We start from the raw sequence: 20,426 nt of genomic DNA on the forward strand, positions 1-20,426 counted from the left end.
GCCAGAGGAGAAAAACATGTAGTGAAGGGAAGAAAAGTCAGAAGAGAAAGAGAAAGGATTTGCTAGAATCCTCCCTCCCCTGGGAAACGCCCCAGGAAGGCGAGCTCAGGATCCTGCTGAACAACAGTAGTTCTCAGAGCCTGTCTTCCCTTGCAGTATGAAATCCCCATTTTACAGGTGAGAAAACTAAGGCTCAGAGCACGATTAAATCTTTGCATTTCTTTCCCACTATAGAGAAACATTTTAGAGCCACAATAAGAGATAAGGCTTCAAAACAAAGTTATCTGGGAGAGAGAAAACATAAGTAAATAACTGGCATCTTTCAGCCAATGACTGAAAATACAGGTGATTATTGTTTTTCTTTTTCTGGAGAGATTTCAATAAATTTTAGCGGTAAGTCAGACTCCATTGAAAGAGGCTGGGGGAGTAAGTTTGAGGACATCAGACAAACTTTCCAGCTGAACTCACTGTTCCAGAGAGGGAGAGTTTGCTGATTTTTCTGACACAACCGCGGTATTTCTCTCCCAACAGTGAGTTATTCCCGCAGCTCTGTCTTCCTAGGGGAAGAGAACAGAGGAAAGTGTGCGTGGCCCACGGACTCCACCCCACCCCAGGTCAATAATACAGCAGCCTTTTAGGAGAAAGGCCAGAGGTGCCGTGCCTGGCATTTGTTTGGGGGCCCAGAATTTAAATTCGATCTTTTTCAGGAGCTTCCTTTTACTGTTATTTACTAAAGGTGATAATTTCCAGATGGCCTGACCGGTCTCACTTGCTTTTGATTTTCTATCACACATTTTAAGAGTCCAGGATGATGACGCCACCGTCTCTGCCTAATCCCGCCGTTTGGGTGAGAGGCGGGAAAGCAGCCAGATGCGGGCACTTCCCAGGATCGAGCTATTCCCTAAGTGTGGGACCTGGGCGGGAATAGTGTGATAGTAGCTCGGTCACAAACAGCTCAGTGACCTTGGGAGCTACAGTGAAGCATATTTGCAAACGCGATGGTCTGATTTCCAGCCTAACCGCTCACGAGGATGAAGTAATTGACGAATTCATCCACCACCTGAATCTTACTAGGAGCCATGGCTGTATCAGGGTTTGGGAGTGACGGTGGAGGTGTTATTAAACCCCAGCCTATTCGGAGATGAGGGAGAGGGGACTGAGAGTAACTTGGAGGTCGGCAAGGCGGGAACGACACCCGAGGGAGCGCCAGGCCCGAGGCCACCGGAGCACGGAAGCGCACCTCTCCAAGAACCAAGAGGCACAGCCACGGCGCGCTCTCGGCAACCGCGGTTCTCGTTGCGTTTGTAGCCGCTACGTCACGGCCTCTTCCGCCTCTCATTGGGCGAACTCGTCCAATCATGTGACCCCAGGGCGGCGTATAAATAGGGGCGAGGAGAAGGCGGTGGTCCGCCATTTCGTGGACTCCGGGGTAGCGTGAGCATCTGCGGGGTCCGGGCGGGAGGGGAGCGGGAAGAGCCGTCCGAGGGTGTGTGGATTTGAGCCTCCGCATTTCTATCCCAAGATCTCGGTAAGAGACCAGCGACTGAAGGAGTGAAGTGGGAAATGGAACGTGACCGTGCCGAGGTGGAGCCAGGCCCAATGGCGGCTCCGGATTGAGACAAAGAGACGCCGCCGCCATTTTGTGACGTTCAGCACGGGGCGGTGGCGGTGGCGGGGGCTCCCGGCCCCTCAGAGGATGTCCCCCGGTCTTGAAGCGGAGGTGTTTGGAATCCTTGGCTGGGGTGAAGCGGGCTGTGGGATTACTCGAGGGTTGACCGGCAGCGGTGGGGGGAGCCGGCAGCCGAGTTGTACTCCGGGCTGCGGCCTTCCGATTTATGGCGCCTTTTTTTCCGCCCCTCGATCTTTGGGCCCCACGTTTTCATAGAAAGCTTCACGGGATTTTTTTTCTCAAGTCACTCATCCACACTGGTCCTTTCCGTCCATGTGAAGTGATTTCTGTATTCAGTCTTTATTTTCATGCCGTTCTAATTGGACTCCGTTTTTTGCAGCCTGAACCCACGTTTTTTTTTTTTAAACCGGTCTTCCTTGAGCTGCGTTGTTCTTGCAGCCATTTCCCGCGTAGTTAGGCTTGAGACGGGTCCACGGCAAAGTTTTTGGGGAAGCAATTTCCAGCCGTGGTTGGGGCTCAGAACTCGTGGGCACAGGGTGGGGCCACGCGGATAGGATGTGTCTGGGCTGGTTTTTTTTAATAGGATAAGATCAGAGTGAGAAGTGCGTGGCGTTTGGAAAAGCCCTTGAGTTGAATTTCGGGGTAGGCTGTTCTGTCGGGCAGGTGAAGCTGGCCGGCAAGTTGACTAGATTGTATTGCCCAGGCGACCTTCACTGTTGAAGGTTTATCAAACAGACGCCCCCGAGGTGCAGTGAATTCTTGGCATAACACACACCTATCCCCCACCCCCCCCCCCGCCCCAGGTGAAATTAACGGAAGATTCCTTTTAAAGTGTACACTTCAGTGGTATTTAGTACATTCACGATGTTGTGCAACCATCACATCTCTCTAGTTCCGAAGCATTTCTATTCCCCCCTGAGGAGATCTGTACCTGTTAAGCACCCGCTCCCCGTTTCCCCTGACCCCTCTGCCCCAACCCCTGGTAACCACTAATCTGTGCCTGGATTTACCTATTTTGAGTATTGTTCATGCACATGGAATCGTAATAGGTGCACTTTTGTGTCTGGCTTGTGTGACTTAGCATGTTTTTGCAGTTCACCCACGGTTGTCAGTACCTTTGCCTTTATCAGTTGCATTTATCAGCACTTTTTTCCGGAATGATCCATCGTATGGATAATGTAGTGCTTAATTATCCACTGACGGCCTTTTGGGTCAACACCTCTTGGCTGTCGAGAGTAGTGCTGCTATGAGGTATATATTTTAAAATGAACAGCTTGTCTTGCTGCATGAGGAATGAAGCTGGTTATGCTTTGCTTATGAAGGTGCATTAGCGTCACTTTCCTAGCGATTTAGCCTTAACTCCTGTTTTATTTTCAGCATTGTTTTCATTTCGTTTTTGAGTCTCCACGATTTGCTTCTCAGTAGGTTATCCTACTTTTCTAAGTGCTTTCTTTTTGAGATAATTGAGAGGACTGGTTAAGTCTCTAAATGCAGTGCCCAGATTGTAGTAAATGTTCCTCCAGTGTTTTTCCCCCCTCGCTTCTCAAGGAGGCATTTTTTCTTAGCAGTTTGTGCTGGCTTCCTGGTAGTTATCAGAAATGATTAGGAAGAAATGAGTGTTTCACGGCTAGTACTTTTACTTGATTAGTTTTTAGTATTTTGGAATTCCTTCCTGAGGATCTGATTTTTCATTGTGTATATTATTTGGGTAAATGATTAACATTTTGGGTATTTTTTTATTACAGAAATGCATCGTGATTCCTGTCCATTGGACTGTAAGGTTTATGTAGGTAATCTTGGAAACAATGGTAACAAGACTGAATTGGAACGAGCTTTTGGTTATTATGGACCACTCCGAAGCGTGTGGGTTGCTAGAAACCCTCCCGGCTTTGCTTTTGTTGAATTTGAAGATCCCCGAGATGCAGCTGATGCTGTCCGAGAGCTAGATGGGAGGTAATTTAATGATTAATTTATGCTAATGGTAAATATGTTGTTAGTGTTTTTAGTGTTTAAACTCTCTAAGATACATCACTTTGAGATGGCTTCTTGGTGATCTGCAGCTGATGCTACTGGAGATTTACATAAACCTTTTCTGCAATCAAAAAAAGGACAACAGTTTTAGTGAAGATACGCAGGAAGTTTCTTTTTATTCAGTTGACTGTTCAAGAAAATAGTTAAGTTTAATAGTCAATTCTTGGTGGGTGGATAGCTGCATCCAAAATATGGTTGAAACATTTTAATCTAAATCCCCCACAAAGCATTCAGCTTTGGAATTGTTTCTAAAACAGTTGCGTAATAAAATAGTCTCTTTAAGTAAGAATGCCCATGAACTGATAATTGTAGCTGGGTGATGGTTACATGGGGTTTATTGTACCGTCATCTTTCTTTTACATGTTGTGAAATATTTCACCTGGGAAGTGTGGATCATACGGTTATTTCCCTTTGTGTTTACAATGTCCTCTTAGCTAGCTGGTTAGTAACACCTGAGTCTTACAGTGAACATGTGTTGCCTGTCTCCCCCTCCTTGGCATTTGAAAACCGTTGGATTTCATGAAACCAAAAACTTAACGGGTCTGAAGCTTGGCTGTAAAGCTGTATAAAAGGTCATTTATCCAGGCAGATTGCAGAAACAAAGTTTTCCGGGGCCCTACCTTTTCCCGATCACTGTCCGAATATAGTGGCTTATCTAAACTTAATGGTTGTGGACCAGTGAAGAGGTGGGGGATAAATAACTGTCTTTTTCTACTGCTCTTCAGCTGCAATTTCTTGTGTGTCACCTCTTGTTGATTGAGGGGAGAGGGTGATGTCAAATGCCGGAATACTGCTTCCCTGTTGGCTGCTCTGTGTACTTGGAGAGGGATGGGGGGAGGAGGGAGACCAATGTAGTAACAGCAGTAAACAGGTGCTGGGACCTCTAATGAAGTCCCAACAGGATGTACAGATGAGCTAGAGCTACTACTTTGAGGATGAATGCTGGGGTTTTCACACTTAAATTACAACTCTTAACATTGAGCCCAATGATCAGACTGACTCGAACAGAGCAGTAAAATGTAAGGAAGTTGGTTTTCTTTACTGGAAAAAATAAGGGAACTAAAACTTGGTTTGGTATTAAGGATTCTACAGACGTTCAGATGTGTGCTTTGCGAAGAAGCTAACTAGGAATGGCTTTGTTTTTTGCTTTAATGCATGTCTCTTAGAAAGTCAGTTGGGCTGCTTTAAATTTAATAATGTTTTTTTCCCTCTTAGAACATTATGTGGCTGCCGAGTAAGAGTGGAACTGTCTAATGGTGAAAAGAGAAGTCGAAATCGTGGCCCACCTCCCTCTTGGGGTCGCCGCCCTCGAGATGATTATCGGAGAAGGAGTCCTCCACCTCGACGCAGGTACTTGAGAGATAGCGTGTTGAGAGGTATTGGTGTAATGGAGTAGCTAATAGGAGCAGGTATTTCTCTTAAAGTCTGTTGGTGGGTTTTAAAGTTAATTGTGAAGAATCGGAGGTTTTTATGAAACATTTGCTGGGTGTAGTTTGGGGTATGTGAGTTGTGCTGAGTGTTGGCTTTTGTCTTTAGGTCATTGTTCATGTTGGTAGTCAGTAACTTCTGTCTTGGATCTATCTTCTAGTTCATCTTCTAGTTGCATCTTTCCAAGTCTTCCCTTATACTTCAGTTTAGGCCTTTTTCCATTTCTTGACTCCATAATGACAAACATTACATTCAACTCTAGCTCTTCACAAAAATGTGTTTTTTTACTGTTAGCACGATTGTAATATTTATCAAACAGGCAGCTGTTTTAATGTTACTGCTGGTAAAGTAGAAATCATTCTGAAACTAACTTAAGTCACTGACCAATAAAGGGGGCTAAAAAAGTAATCCCAGTCATCTGTTCTTCAGACCCAAATAGGAGAGAATTCAGTTTTTTTATAATTGAAAATGGCATCGTTCTTGGACCAGGCAGTATTGTCTGGATGCTAACTCCACATCTCCTCAAACCTCCAAAATAGTTTCTATAGGACTGAATTTACCTCTTACAGGTGAGTGAAGTCCTTCTAGGAGATAAGAGTTCAAAATCTTGCCCCTTTTGCTATTTTGAAAAACAAAACACACTGTTGCCCATCATAATAAAGAGTATTTGTTAGCTAATAGATGGTTGTACTGATGGCTTGTTTTTCATTTTTTTTTTGTGCTTTTTGGTCCATCTATTAATAAAAATGAACCCCGTTACAGAGTCACCATCATGTCTCTTCTCACCACCCTCTGAGTCTGCATTAGCCAGTCAACTAGCCCTTTCAGCGTCATGTGACCAGCGCGCCCCATTCAGCTTGGCTGGTGTCGTTTCACATGACCCAGGCATGGCCAGTCGTCAGGTTGCACCGCCCTTTGGTTCCCGAGCATGCTGTTTTCTCTCAGCCTTCTCTCCAACCTTAACCAAATCGGCAGCAGCCACCTCGACCGCCCACACATTCCTGGCCAATCAGCTCAGCTGTTTATTTACCAAATGTCTTCACAACAACTACAGCAGCAGCCTTCGGCTAACAAAAAAGCAGGAAAAATCCACAACACCCCCTTCGCCAACCAACTAAATCCAACGCAACATCTGGCAAAACCTTTTCAGCAAATTCTTCCTGGCCGTCAGTCCGGCAGCCTCACCTCACCATTTCTAGCTTGTTGAAACCCAAAACTAGTAAGTTTTTCCTGCTTATACAGTTTACTGCTGGTTAAAATAAGGAGTAAGCGGCTTAAAGTAATTCTTTTTTCTGGATCAAAGGCTGGCTGTGCATAATTGAATGGTAACGTACATATATATTGCTTGAATAAAACTTTTAAGGGTGATAGGGAACTCATAATGTAACTAGACCTTCAAGTGAAACTTATTTGCATGTGTGAGATGCCAAACTAAAAATTTTAATAACTCTAACAGATTTAGCTTTCCTTTCTAGCAAAAATTTGTTGAATCCTATCACCTTTAAATGGTTTTACTAACAGTTTTCAAAAATTTAAAATTTTGGGGGTGAAGTGGGCCAAGCTAAGGTAATTTTGATAAGCCTAAACACACTCTTAAATGTGACGATCACAAATGCAGTTCTAATGTAGCACTTAATGGCATCAATATTTACACCTAGCGCGTTTTCACAAAATTACACTATCCACCTGGTACCTAAGTCTTGTCATGGACTTAATAGGTTTGCATGGGTTCCAAATACTGGTTTACGGTACTGTTTTTGGAACTACTTGTGGGACTACATTTTGGTGTGGTGTTTGGGTAGTGAAGTTAGTTTGACATGGAGTTTTGCATTGGACAGATCTGCTGTGAAGCATTCTTTGTTAAAGTGAATCCATGGTTGGAATACCTGCTTTTCACTTGAGCTTTTGGTTCCTTAATCCTTCTGTGCCTTTTTTTTTTTTCTTTTCTTTTTTTTTTTTTTGGACGATGGGTGCCAGTTCTTCGGCACATTCACTGGGCCCAACAGTGAGATTGAAAAGTTGGGAAATGCCTCACGCCATAAATACTAATTGACAATTAGACTAATTTTCCTGTTTCTGCTTTTAGATCTCCAAGACGGAGAAGCTTCTCCCGCAGCCGGAGCAGGTAAATAACTACATTTTTGGTCCATGTTCTCAGAAATGGCAGTGTTTCTCCTATTCCTATTTTCCAAATGACTTGGTTAATGGTAATAGCCTGTGACTTTAGGAATGAATCAGCTTTTAGTTTTCAAAGACTTCTTAGAGATAATTTGTTTTGTATAATCCTGGTTTGCCCTATTTTTCTTTCCCTTCTGATTTTAGGTCCCTTTCGAGAGATAGGAGAAGAGAGAGATCACTGTCCCGGGAGAGAAATCATAAGCCGTCTCGATCCTTCTCTAGGTCTCGTAGGTAAGATCTTTAATGACTTGAGCCATTTAAGACCTTGCATACATAATATACGAAAAATATACATAGGTCTTCTTCTAAGCCTTTTTGATGTAATTTTTATTACCATAAAAATCTTTGGATGTTTTGTCACTGAGTGTCACCAAGTTACATAACTTCTGTTTTTCTGTTTCTTAGCCGATCTAGGTCAAATGAAAGGAAATAGAAGACCAGTTTGCAAGAGGAGGGGTGTACAGGAAATAACTTCATTTGACAGGAGTATGTACAGAAAATTCAAGTTTTGTTTGAGACTTCATAAGCTTGGTGCATTTTTAAGATGTTTTAGCTGTTCACATTTTTTGTCTCTTGGAACAGTGACACATAAAGTTGTAATTCTCTATGGTTTGAAATGGATCGTATGAGGCATGTAATACCAGTTGTTACTTTACAATGTTCCCTTAAGCAAAATTGAATTTGCTTTGAACTTTATTTAGTCTTGCCTAGACTGATAATAAACCTCTAACTCCTGCCCAGCTAAAGTGTGATGTTTAATATGAGGGAGACAAAACTGGCAGAAATTGAACTAAGACTGACTTTTTCCATAGCTGGGATATGGTGTACAGCTGTAGTTGAAAAATCAGTCTTTAGAAGTTGCTGCGAACACAAGGCAGCAGGTAAAAATTAAAGCTGCACCATTAAACTAAATTGGAGGGGGTTTGGTTTTGTTTTAAAGAATCCAACTAGTCTTCGCACTGGGCAGAGGTTGTCTAGTTGGTGTAGAATCTAAGGAGTTTCAAGAAAGTTAGTTTACCTTTGCTTTAGGTCATAAGGTCCTTACGTGATTGCTGTATATGAATATATAACTCTTTGTAACATTCTTTATTTGGAAATTTGAGACTATTCAAGATACCAGTGTCCTGCCAGTTTAAGGGTACATTGTAGAGCTGAACTTTTGAGTTAACTGTGCGAGATTTTTTTTCATGCTGTCATTTGTAATATGTTTTGTGAGAATCCTTGGGATTAAAGTTTTGGTTACAAATTGTTGTTTAACCTGAAAGCCTGTTTTTCCTTGCAAAACTAAAATCTATGAGCTTGGTACCAAGTCCAGGTATAACATTCCTATTGGAAGCCATACTTATATTTTCTTGTAAAGTGCTTTTGAATTAATAAAATATTAGTATAATTGTGTAATAGTCAAACCCACTACCATAGTTCTTGTCCCGTGGAAAGCAATTGGTTACACAAATCTTACTTTATAGGAAACACAAGTGAGGCTTTTTAAGTGAAAGGAGTTTTTGGTTGTCACCTTAAGTGTTTGTTAGTAATTACCGTTTTTTAGGAGTAGAACCCAGTTCAAAGTCCATGGTAGTCAGTGACCAACATTTTAAAGTATAGCAGCCTGGCACATTATAACCCAAAGTTGCCCATAAAAAGGGGCTTTTAAATCATCAGCATGAGAACTTTCCACAAAGCTTTAAAAATTGCTTCCATTTTATATAATTTGAGGTGTTGCATGGGAATTCTAAATTGATCCATCATGATGTAAAATTCACTATATGGTTCAAATGTAACAGTGCAGAATTGAATATGGAGGCATGCATAACCTTCCTCATAGAAATCCAGAGGAGTTGTAATTTCAAATTTTTGTGCAATTAGATTAAATCATAATGCAACAGTCTTGTGGCTTAGTTTCCTTAAATGTGCTATTTAAAGATAGTTTTGGATTATGCTTTACTGACTTTCTTTAATATTAAAGATAAGTCATTGCATTGAGAATTCAACCTGTAAGGATATTTTATAAGATGTAGGCCCTAAGAATATTTCCAGTGGTCCTTCTTAACCTTTCATGCGAATATCAATGAGGGAAGAGAGTCCTTGGTGTCACAAGGGAGAATTGGTGTCAGTTGAGGTTGAGTATGAGCCTTACTACGGAAGACACTTAAGACTGCCTGTTGGTGTACTGGGAGCTCTGTCTTGGGCCTTTTGTCTTGGCATTTCCCCGTGGCCTAAAAGCAAGGCAAAATAACTTGAGTCATGAAAGTAATACAGCACATCAATAGTTAAAACACTTTTCTTATAGCTGGACATTTATATAGGCATTTTTGACAGTATGCAACTTGCAGAATCTTAAATTGGAAGGATGTCTGTAAAAAGGATAATAGATAATGGGTATAGTGTGGTTAATACAGAACCTGAGAGAGAAAGTTGACCTTCGGGAGTTAGCCTGACTTAGGGTCCGAGTTTACCATCACTTTTACCAGAGGCCCTATCGCAATTTTATGGCTTGTAAAAAATATGGAAGATAGGAATTATTAAAACCTTAGATTGCACATTTGGATTGTGGCTATTGAAAGTTCTAAAGTTACTGTAATTTCTAAAATTACAAGTCCCATTAGTTTTGTCATAACATACACTGAGTTGAATATGATACTGAAAGTCACAAAAATTTTTGACTTGCAGTGTAATGAGTACAGGTGCTCACTAGAGGTCACTGTTATTAATATTTGGTGATAATTTAAGGAAACGTATCTAAGGATTATAATTGGTTTTTATGCTTTCAAGAATATTTAATGATCTGTGGTTTTCAGTTCACAGTGGGTTACTTTTGACCTCCATGTCTTACTTAAGCAGAAAGGTGAAGACAAAGATAAATTAACTAGAGAAATTTTAATTTCATGAGGTGCAGATACCTTTTATCTACTGTTTATATCCTTTTTACAGTCCTTTGAGAGAGAATTTTATTAGAGATGGCGCCTCTACCCTTTTAATTGGATTCACCCAGGGACGGGAAGTTCTGCTTGCTTTTTATCGTAGAGTCATGGTTCATACTAGTACAGTGCTGCTTTATCAGGAAGGGTGTTGATCATAGAAATTTTTCAAAATATACACAACCTAATTCCAGGCCCATTGACTCAGTTTTCCAGGGTGATCTAGCCCTGTGTTAATTGGAAAAATTCTCCCAGGTGATAAACTTCCTTGGTTATACAAGAGCCACTGGTTTAGCCACTTTGTCTTAATATGCTTTTATTTTCAGAATCCTGAACGTGATTCAGTTGTCAGATCTAGTTGGTGATGATGTCTTCCAGTTGTATATTTTTGTACTAGACTGTTGCCTTCTGGTTTTACATTTTTTTGAGAACTTGAAAGATTTTTATAATTAAAGTAGATGAAGAAAAACTGGGTTGGAGTATATTTTTATCAAAATAGTCCGATAGTGTTGAATTTGATTTTTGTATGTCCACGCAAATTATCTTCATCCTATTTTATTGAAGATTCATTGGGTGCTTCAGAAGAATTCAGCTGTAGCACACTTGTGAGGTTCTGAGAAGAGAGCGTTGAAAATTGGTCTTTTGATAAACGTGGTATAACTGCTTAGTTTTATTCATGCAACTTTTCCCTTATTGGGATTGTAGAAATTCATATGGTATTTAGATTTATCATGTAGTATCCTAGTTCTTTTTAAATATCTGGAACATGTGACAACAGCCAAAATGTTTCCCAGATTAATACATGAAATACGTGTGTAGAACATTGTACTCTTCTCATCTTTAGTTTTCCTCAGTTCCTTCTGACCTACATAAAACATTGTATTATATGATTGTTCCCTAAAGTCTTAGAATCTGATCATATGAGTATTTTACTGTAAGTTACTATGTGTATGTACTTAGTCTTGAGGAAGTGAAGATCTCTGGGAACATTGATACTTCACTTCCTTGCTAGTCATCATTTGGAGAGGTCCTGAGATGGGAAAATATTTTGCTTTATTTCCAGAGCAAAATTAAGCCTTCTAGAAAAGTAGTCTATGGGTGATGTTCCCTCTCTTTAAAGTCCTGTTCACTTGTGAATGTGCTCCTTTGTTTCAGTACAGACTTCAGATGTCATTTGGGGCAAGTTAGCATGCTTTAGTGGTTGTTTTACTTGCTGACAAGCCCCAAAACTTTATTTTTTAAGAGATTTTTTATTTTTCCTTTTTCTCCCCAAAGCCTCTCAGTACATAGTTGTGTATTTTTAGTTGTGGGTCCTTCTAGTTGTGGCATGTGGGACGCCGCCTCAGCATGGCCTGATGAGTGGTGCCATGTCTGCGCCCAGGATCCGAACCAGCAAAGCCCTGGGCCACCGAAGTGGAACGTGCAAACTTGACCACGTGGCCACAGGGCTGGCCCCACCCCAAAACTTTAAATCAGAGCCAAGGGGGCAGTCGCTGAATGCTTCTATAATGCTGCCCTTCTGAGGAGGAGGGGTTGCTGTTCGTATTGATCATTTGGAAAAGGAAATGATCAATGTAAAAAACACGTGTAAGTTTTGAGAGCTAGAAGTTGTTTGAAAGAACAACCCTCAGGAAACAATTTCTAAATCTTTTTAAGCTTAGATGGCTGGCTTAAATCTTTGATTTAACACATTCCAGCTGGCTTTCTGTCATCAGAATTTGTTTATAATAAGGAAATTTAGATGAAACCATTTTAAGTTTCAAGAAGTGCTTTGCAAACAAATACAAATTAGAGTGATTTATCCTCTAATTTTATTGTGTAACACCTTCCCCACGTGGCAGTCCATGACACAGCTGCTTAGTGGGGAATAGGGTACAGCAATAAGGCACAACACTAATTCAGTATCTAGAAAGAATATATAATACTTGTGTTTGGCATCAGTTCAAGTTGAGGATGTTGAGACCTTGGACCAAACAGTGTTCACCCCTCTTAGATTAGGATAATTTAAGAGGTTCATTTTAGGGCTTTGGATGCCTAAGAAAAAGGCTCTTGGACCTGCAGTGAGGTGGCAAGTAATCTTTAGTTGAGGGCGCTTTGGAAAGCCCCTTAGCAGCTGAGGAAAGCTGGTGGATTGAGTCAGATGGCAGGGTGCTGGGGGACTAAAGGCAGAGCTCACGGATAAGGAAAGGCTGTGTAAACCAGCTGGTGAAGGAATGGGTGAGTACCTAGTCGCAAAGTACAAGTTTAGAGGACAGGAGCAGTTTAGTGTGCAAGTCTACAAGGGTTTGGAACAATTGAAAGCATGAATTGGCCCCAGTCTAATTTTTAGTGTATTAGAGCCATACTGCCAGATAAGCGGGTGTGGATGGCTTGTCCAGCTTTAGACTGGCAGGAAGGCCAAGAAACTGGGAGCGTTGGACTGCCCTAATGAGATGGTTGGCTCGTGTATCCCGGCTGCCTGGGGTTAAATGGGGACAAGAAGTTGACTGAACTGGTCGTCCTGGGTGGACTTCAGTTGGCAGTGTATAGCAGTCCATTTAACGTGAAATTGGCTTCCAGGAGTGAGATTGGGAGTAGAAATTGCCCACCTCTAAGTAGCAAGGAGTAGATGAACACTGATAATTTGGAGAGGGCTAAGAACTGAATTTTTGAAAGTAGCTGCTTTTTGGGGTACTGGAAGCTGCAGTGAAGACAGCTGGAGCGGTCAGGATAGGAAGGGTTTTTATTATTATTTTCCGTTTCTTTTTCTGGCCCGTCCCCTGCCCCCTCAAGTCCTTTCTTGGGCCAGAGGCCAGCTGTGGCCTCCAGGAAAGGAAGTTTTGTCTTTGAGTACCACTCTGCCAAACATCTTGCAGGACTTGTGTGTGACGTGAAGCACTCGAGAGGTGAGTATCACTGGTAAAAGAGAGCCAAGTTCCTTGCACTTGCGTGACTCGTCCTACTAAGCAAGTGGCGTCTTCAGAACCCAGGCTAGCGTTGCCACCAAAGCCCTTGTTTTATGTTCTGTGACATTTTTGCTTTCTCAGCCCAGCGCTAACATGCCATTTTATTGCATTCACTGATTGTCAGGAGTTAAGGGCATGCCTTTTTAATTGTAAAACGTGCTCCTGGTAAAAAATGTAAGTTGTATGTACACTGGAAAATAATTAACGTCCCCTAGTCTTTCTAGAGGTAACTTGTTAAAATATTTTCTTCTAGGAAGTTAGGCATATGTGGTGAGTATTTATACAGCTAGAAATGCTAATCGTGTCTTGTCAGCTTTTTCCTTTTTACACATCCAGAGCATGCACATCTGAGGTGTATATACTATATAAATCTACAAAATGTGCCATCTGGGCAGGTACCACAATTGTTAAACAGTTAAGATGTTACTTGGCAAAGGCCTTTCTAACTTTGTCCTCATGTTTAGTGATGTTCAATGTGACTAAAATGTCACTGTCAAGGAGGACAGAGCTGTGCCAATGTGGATGGGATGGATTGACATTGATTCCATCTGTCCATGTTCACTTTTCGCCTCGTCGTTCACATGCTTCAAAGCTATAACTTAGTTGCTTCAGCTCCTCCGGTCTCCTGGTCTTGACACCACCCCAGTGGTGTTAACCCATTTAGGAATGTGAGAGTGACGTTGGTGAGTATTTTAGACAAGGACTGATAAATACTAAACTTTGGGGGCTTTTTAATTTAACTTTTTCAACTTCATAGAGGAAAGTGCACACTTATTTTTTCTTTTTGTTTTTTTAAATGGAATCTTGTGGGGAGCACCCCGGAAGAATTCCATGGCCAGACAACACTGTTGCAGAGATTCATGAGAGCACCTTCTCTGGTTTGAAAACCAGGTGGCCCAAGTTAGGAGTCTATTGTGCGGCATTTCTTAGTTGCTGGGGAAGAATCTACTGATACAGGTTAAGCAGGCATATGTGAGTGATCACTCAGATGTTGACAGTGGACTTGGTGATTAAAGTTTAATTGTCCACCAGCAGCTGCACTCTGACCTGGAAGAACACAATTCCTTTCCTCAGATGATTTTGACTTATTCTCAGTAGAGGTGGATTGAAGGAAGGGTGTTTAAGTACTTAACTGTGTGCATCATCCAAGACTGGTTCCTGAATCAAGGCCAACTTTTTGGACCTGACAGCAGTTGACATGAAGAAACTAATCCAAAAAGGTATTAGTAATAGGGCGATGTGATCATACTACTTTATTGAGGAAGAGATTGCAGTACAGAGGAAGCTGGACATTATTTGTCCGAGGTCACAGCCCAGCAGTGACGGGGCTGGAGTGGTGTAACCCAGGTTGCGACCAGGTGTAGAGTAACTGGAAGGAGCCGTAGAGTCCGTAATCCCAGTCCTGTGTTTAGCGATGAGAAGGTGGGTTTGTCCAGTGTCACGCAGGGACACGGCAGAGCTGGGACGAGGACTGCCCAGTCCAGTGCTAGTTCCAGGGAGCAGTATGTTAAGCTCCTCGGGCTTTGAAGCCAGTAGCCAGAGTTTGAATCCTGGCTTCCTCGCTTATAGCTCAATGACTGGACCAGCTACATGATCTCTGGAGGTTCATTTTTCTCATTTGTAAAATGGGGATAATAGAAACAACTACCTCGTACTGTTTGTATCTTGAGAATGTAGTGATGTGAGGCAGATAGAGCATGCCACTGCTCAGTAAACAATCACTATGGTGGGCTCACTGGTGTGCAATTAGCACTCAAGGAATGGCTTTTAAGCAGAATGGACTCATTTTGGTGCTGGGCAGGCAAGAGTGCCCCCAGTGCGTTTTTGCATTCCCCAGTGCGTGCTGGGAGTGTGTTTCCACTGACCCCGGGCCTTACCCACTTTTGAGTCTATTCTCCAGTTTGAGGGCACACTGGTTTGAGGGGTTTGAGAGACGTGTGTGACTTGAAGGGGTTCAAGAAAGGGCTCGAAAGTCACAAGGATAGGCAGGTGGGAAAGATAGGATAAAGGATTAAAACTGTTAAATAGCTTTCTAAAGATGAGGGGTCCTCCCCGCCCCCAGGAAGATTATCGCTGAGCTAACATCTGCCAATCCTCTTTTTGCTGAGGAATACTGGCTCTGAGCTAACATCCATGCCCATCTTCCTCTACTTTCTATGTGGGACACCTACCACAGCATGGCTTGCCACGCGGTGCCGTGTCCACACCCAGGATCCGAACCGGCGAACCCCTGGGGCTGCCAAAGCCGCACGTGCACACTTAACCGCTGCGCCACCGGGCCAGCCCCAAAGACGAATTTTCAAATTAGGCCAGCCTGGGCTCAAATTTCCGTCTTTTGGCCACGTGCCTGGGGCAAGTCACTTATCTTCCTTTATTTCTTATTTGTAAACTTGGGGATAACAAAAACATACTTCACAGAGTATCTGCCCATCTCTGCCTTTTAACCTCGCTGGGAGAGGCAGCCCTGGTTCTGTTTCTGTAGAGGCTGTGGAGCTGGATTGAAAACTCCCAGCATTCCTTGGGCGCCTCTCTCGGTGTCGCCTAGCAGCTGGATGAGATTGTTATCATCAGAAAATGCTTTTCTGGGCCGACCCAATGGCCTAGTGGTTAAGTTCCCGTGCTCCGCTTCGGTGGCCCAGGGTTTCGCCAGTTTGGATCCTGGGTGCGGACATGGCACCGCTCGTCAGGCCACATTGAGGCAGCATACTACATGCCACAACTAGAAGGACCCACAACTACAACATAGAACTATGTACTGGGGGGATTTGGAGAGAAAAAGCAGAAAAAAATTTAAAAAAGAAAATGCTTCCCTTTGCTCCTTCGTGGAGCACATTCACAGTGCTGGTATTGGGGATACCCCTTGAGCAAGGTGTGGAAGAGAAAAGGTAGACAAGCAGATGGGAAGGGAACTAAAATGGAATTACCACATGCTGAGCACGTGGATGGTGCTTTTTCTCATTAACTCTGATGTTGGGTTGTGTCCCATTTACTCAAGAAGCTCAGACAGGGAGAGTGGTCTCAGCCCTAATCAGACTCGGCCCCCCTTTTTGTAAAAAAATGCTTTGTAATGATTCGAGTATTCTGAAGTGAAATCCATTTTCTACATTATTTTTTTAAAAATCAAGATGAAGCCTTAACTGTAATATAAAAAATAAAGGGGAAGCAGATTATAAAATAGTCTATATTTTTCTGTGCGAAAGTGTTAGATATGACTGCCCGAAGACGTAATAAGAGAGAGGGAAATAAGCTTCATCGAAGAAGGAATAGCACGGCCGGACAAACAGACTGCTGAATTGGAGAAATGAGGAAGTGCAGTATTCCCACAAATGAGCTGGGCCTTAAAACTGATGTCAAAAATAACTCGTCAGTGTGGGGCAGAGGGAAGTAAATGGTGAGGTAGCTGTCCCGTGGAGCTGTGATGGGGGTTTAAGTGAATTAATACAGGAAATGTGCTCAAAACAGTTCCGGGAACTTAAACACTGTCTAGGTATTAAGTAGTATATAGCCTTTGTTAGAAGCGGCATAAGTGGATTAGGAAAAATTGCGTAGTCTGAATGCACAGGGTAATTATTCAGTTATTTGTAGACAGTGTCTTTTTTCCATTCATTTGTTCTCTCTTTCCATTTATTCATTCAGTGGGCTTATGGAAGCACTTTAAATGGTTTATACCTCTAGTTGGTTCAGTTCTGTGGGCACGGGCAATTCTTTGTGTGCCAGACGTTTAATCTCTCAAACTCCTTCCCCTAAAGCCAGTTATGCTCCCTGGACAGTGTGACAGCCATCAAAAAAAAACAAACAAAACCAATTTCCCAACCAACCACTGGGAGGCAGTACTGCTTCATTGAGAATACTGGACCAGATTCTTTGCCCGAGGTCACACACCTGTCTCTTAGTAGAATTGAGTCTCCAGGGACTCCAAAGTCTTTTCCTCTAAGACAATAACAAAGATGATACTAAAGACAGCAGTGATGATAATTAGCGTTTCTTAAACTGTGCCAGCACTTTGCGGAGTGTTTAGTGCTTATGCATACCACCAGCTCACTTAAGTCTCACCGCTTGAGGGAGGTTCTGGTACCTCATTTTGCAGGTGAAGAAACAGGCTTAAGTCCAAGACTCACGACAAGGGTTTCGTGTAGAAGAGGGAGGTTGTGAGCTAAGAGTCGTAGGAGGGGACTGGGATAGAAAGCTGGCTACAGAAGGCAAGCTGTGTGCGTAAAAGTGAAGGCAGGAGACTTCAAGGTTTTATGTGGACAAGTTTAAGACCCTCTGAATTTGTTCAGGCTTTAGAATTGAAGATTAGTAGAAAGTCAGAGCTGGAGGAAAACTTAGAGGTCATTGGAGATGGTGGTTTTCAAACTTGAAAATGAGCCAAACCTTTTTTGGGAATGAAATCTTATAAAATATGTAAAATTTAAATGATATTACTATAAAAAGTAAATTCTAGTAGATAATATTGGCTTATAAAGACAGGAAAAATAATGTTGTTTTGATGAATGCAGTCTTAGATTGACCTCAGAAACCAATTTTTTTCCTGTATTTTGGTTGTGGAGAGAAGTAAATGCAAGTGGTAATATTTGTCAACACCTCATTTTGCACTCCCGCAAGTGACATGATAGGAAAGTCTAGCCCAAAACAACCTAGAAGCATAGCTTCACTTCAGCATGTTAGTGTGCATATGGTTGAATAGATTTTATGGTAAAAAAATACTTTAAAAAAATTGTGAGACGTACGTGTATATGTTTTAAACCGACTCAGATGTCTGAGCCGCCTGCGCCTGCAGCGTGGGGTGAGACTTCCTCGAGCCGCCCACATATGAGCAGCCTGAGGTGAAGGGACGCGGAGTGAGTCGCTCACACTCAGGGAGCCCAGCCGGGGCCATCTCCCGGCACTCGGCCTCCTGACGCCCAGCCCCGTGCGCTGAGAGGCCAGCCATGACATCTGGTGTGGCAGCGTGCCGCAGCCTGGCTGTTCAACCCCTCACCTGAGAGGGCCTGGCCGCCCGCCCATCTCCCTGGCAGATAAAGCGCAGACAGAGGGCAAACAGAATGTGGCTCCAGGAGTCAGGGCAGGTCTGACTCACCCGGGGGTTTGTGCCCGTGCCAGCCCCCAAGCTGTCCCCTGATCCACTGCTCTTTGTTGTCGCTTCCCTCGCTGTGGCCAGATTGGGACTCTTGAGCAACAGGCAGACACCTGTGAGCATGAGACTGGGGCTGGCGCTTTTCAGGAGGGTTTTCCAGGCTGCTCGGGGCTTGTTGGCCCCATTCCTCTGGGCGCCTCAGGGCCTTGCCCCATCAGCCTCGGTTTCGGATCAGGGTGGGGCAGTGTCGCGGGGTGGAGCTCTGTGTTACCAGGGCGCAGACATGTTGGCGACAGGTGGTGGCTCGGGAGCAAGGGAGAACAGGTGGGCTACCTCCCCCAGGAGTTCAAAAATACCATTTATCAGCCTTTGCCTTTCGAAAGAAGCAGTCTGCTTACAAATGTCAGAATGTTTAGAAATTTAACTTGCTCTTTTGTTTTTCTGTTTTCAGAAAGCATTCATATTAAATTATTCTTAGGAGATGTCTCTTATCACGGTATAATTAGCATTTTTGTTTAGAGAATGGCTTGTGTTGCTACTGAAGAGAAGGAGAATGCCACATGCAAGCCATGTTTTCATACAGAAACAAATGTTTTAAAAGTAAGTTCATACACTGAAACCTGTGGCTGGCCGCGAGGCTGTTATTTAACCGTAAATTAACCTGCCCTTGACCTGGAGCGGGTCTTCCAGAGCAGGTTCTGGGGTAGCACTCTGCTGGGGAGGGCTTGGCTCAGGCCCTGCAGTCACGGTCATGGTCCGGCGGGGGAGCAGGTTCTGCTTTCCCCATGCTGACCTTGATAATCCTGCTGCGCGTTTGTGTGCTCCCTTCTGGCATGGCACTGTGGCCTCGTAATAGTGAAGCCTCGGACTTCTCTGCAAACTCGGTCTGTGCAGCAGCCCAGAAGTGGGAGCCACCCTGCTTCCCTTTCCAGGCTTGTTGGGACAAAAACCTGAGGGAACGCGTGTAAAGCGTCAACAGCTGTGCCCGGCACAGGGGAGGCCCCAGAAGCTGCCGAGCTCAGCATTTTCCTTCACATCAGCTCTGCTCCATCCTCTGTAATTACCCAATTTTAATTCGAAGGTAATCCATGACCATGGTCGAAAAATTGGAGAACACGTATCAACAAAAGAGGAGAAAAGTGACCCAGTAGCTGCTGGGTTTCATAAGGAGTTTTTCCCATCCTGTTCTCTTTAGTCTGTTTGCTTGGAGTAGGTTTCTTCATTGTGTTTAGAGGGTGTTAGAGAGGTGATATCATGGCTCTGCTTTGCGAATGAGGAAACTGAATTCCAGAAAGAGGAAGTGCTTTCCCCAAGGTCACGCAGATAGTAGGGAGGTTAAGCTGGGTTTGAGACCCACAGCTGCTGAGTCCAAGCCCAGCAGCCATGTCAGGACGGGGAGCGGCCTCAGAGGTGGGTCCCAGACACCGGTCCCTGAACTCCCACGTGTGCTGGGAGCCTGTGCCCACACCGTATTTCCCTCATGACCACTTCAGGTCCTTACCATTCCCCACTGAAGACAAACTGCTGTTTCGTGGCCAAGCCAGTCCTGGAGTCCTGGGAGGGGGCAGGTGGCCAATAAACAACCTGCTTAGGTGGGGTTTTTCAGCCCGTCAGTTTTGCTTTCCCAAGGATAGTGGGTTTGCATGGAAGTGCTGTTCTGGGTGTTTCCCTCATTTTAAAGGGTGCTCTTTACTTTGTGTTTGCTTTCTTCTGACCTGTCCTGTTTTCTAGCTGGCTGTCTTGGGGTTCCCAGCAGGTATTTCCATTGTTTTCTAGAAGAAACAAACATGCACTCTTTTAATGGCTAAAGTAACAAATATACACTGTTTCTGTGGTTAAAATTATGCCTTGAGGTGAAGGCCAAGTGGATTGTGGGCAAATTGTTTCCTGAAATCTACTCTTAGTATAATTCTAAAGAATACCAAAAGATAAAGACATCAGCTATGAACCCTAATTGCGTGATGATTGTAAGTAAGCATGGGTGACGTAGGCTCTGCCGTATGCTGGTCCAGGTGGCCCACAAACCTGTCTCCTGTGACAACACAGCAGTCAGATCTGGTAGTCCTGAGGGTCAGGTGAAGGAAGAGAAAGGATCTTCACTTGCACGGTTTGCCCATCTGTAGGAGGGGGCAGTTGGGCCAGATGCAGCACGTGCCCACGCCCTGTCCACACTGCACCCTGGAGCACATGGACCACAGTGTGCTCACAGCCAGCCTCTGACC

At 43.6% G+C, this 20,426-nt stretch overlaps 1 protein-coding gene across 1 annotated transcript; it reads left to right on the plus strand.

Annotated features, from left to right (window-relative positions):
- The first annotated feature begins 1,384 nt into the window (after nt 1-1,384).
- SRSF3 (serine and arginine rich splicing factor 3) lies at nt 1,385-10,651 on the plus strand. Its single transcript, XM_070584472.1, has 6 exons — nt 1,385-1,528; nt 3,376-3,583; nt 4,877-5,011; nt 7,176-7,214; nt 7,412-7,498; nt 7,673-10,651. The coding sequence occupies exons 2-6, from the start codon at nt 3,378-3,380 to the stop codon at nt 7,698-7,700; spliced, it is 495 nt and encodes a 164-aa protein (XP_070440573.1). The 5' UTR covers nt 1,385-1,528; nt 3,376-3,377; the 3' UTR covers nt 7,701-10,651.
- Nucleotides 10,652-20,426: the final 9,775 nt, after the last annotated feature.

This window comes from Equus przewalskii, chromosome 19 (genome assembly GCF_037783145.1).
Source record: "Equus przewalskii isolate Varuska chromosome 19, EquPr2, whole genome shotgun sequence".
Lineage (NCBI taxonomy): Eukaryota > Metazoa > Chordata > Mammalia > Perissodactyla > Equidae > Equus > Equus przewalskii.

What these genes read in the sequence shown, in the direction of transcription:
- SRSF3 (XM_070584472.1), top strand. Translation starts at nt 3,378, where the DNA reads ATGCATCGTGATTCCTGTCCATTGGACTGTAAGGTTTATGTAGGTAAT. An exon ending in AGTCCTCCACCTCGACGCAG is followed by an intron (nt 5,012 to 7,175) that starts GTACTTGAGAGA and finishes TTCTGCTTTTAG; the next exon opens with ATCTCCAAGACGGAGAAGCT. An exon ending in TTCTCCCGCAGCCGGAGCAG is followed by an intron (nt 7,215 to 7,411) that starts GTAAATAACTAC and finishes TTCTGATTTTAG; the next exon opens with GTCCCTTTCGAGAGATAGGA.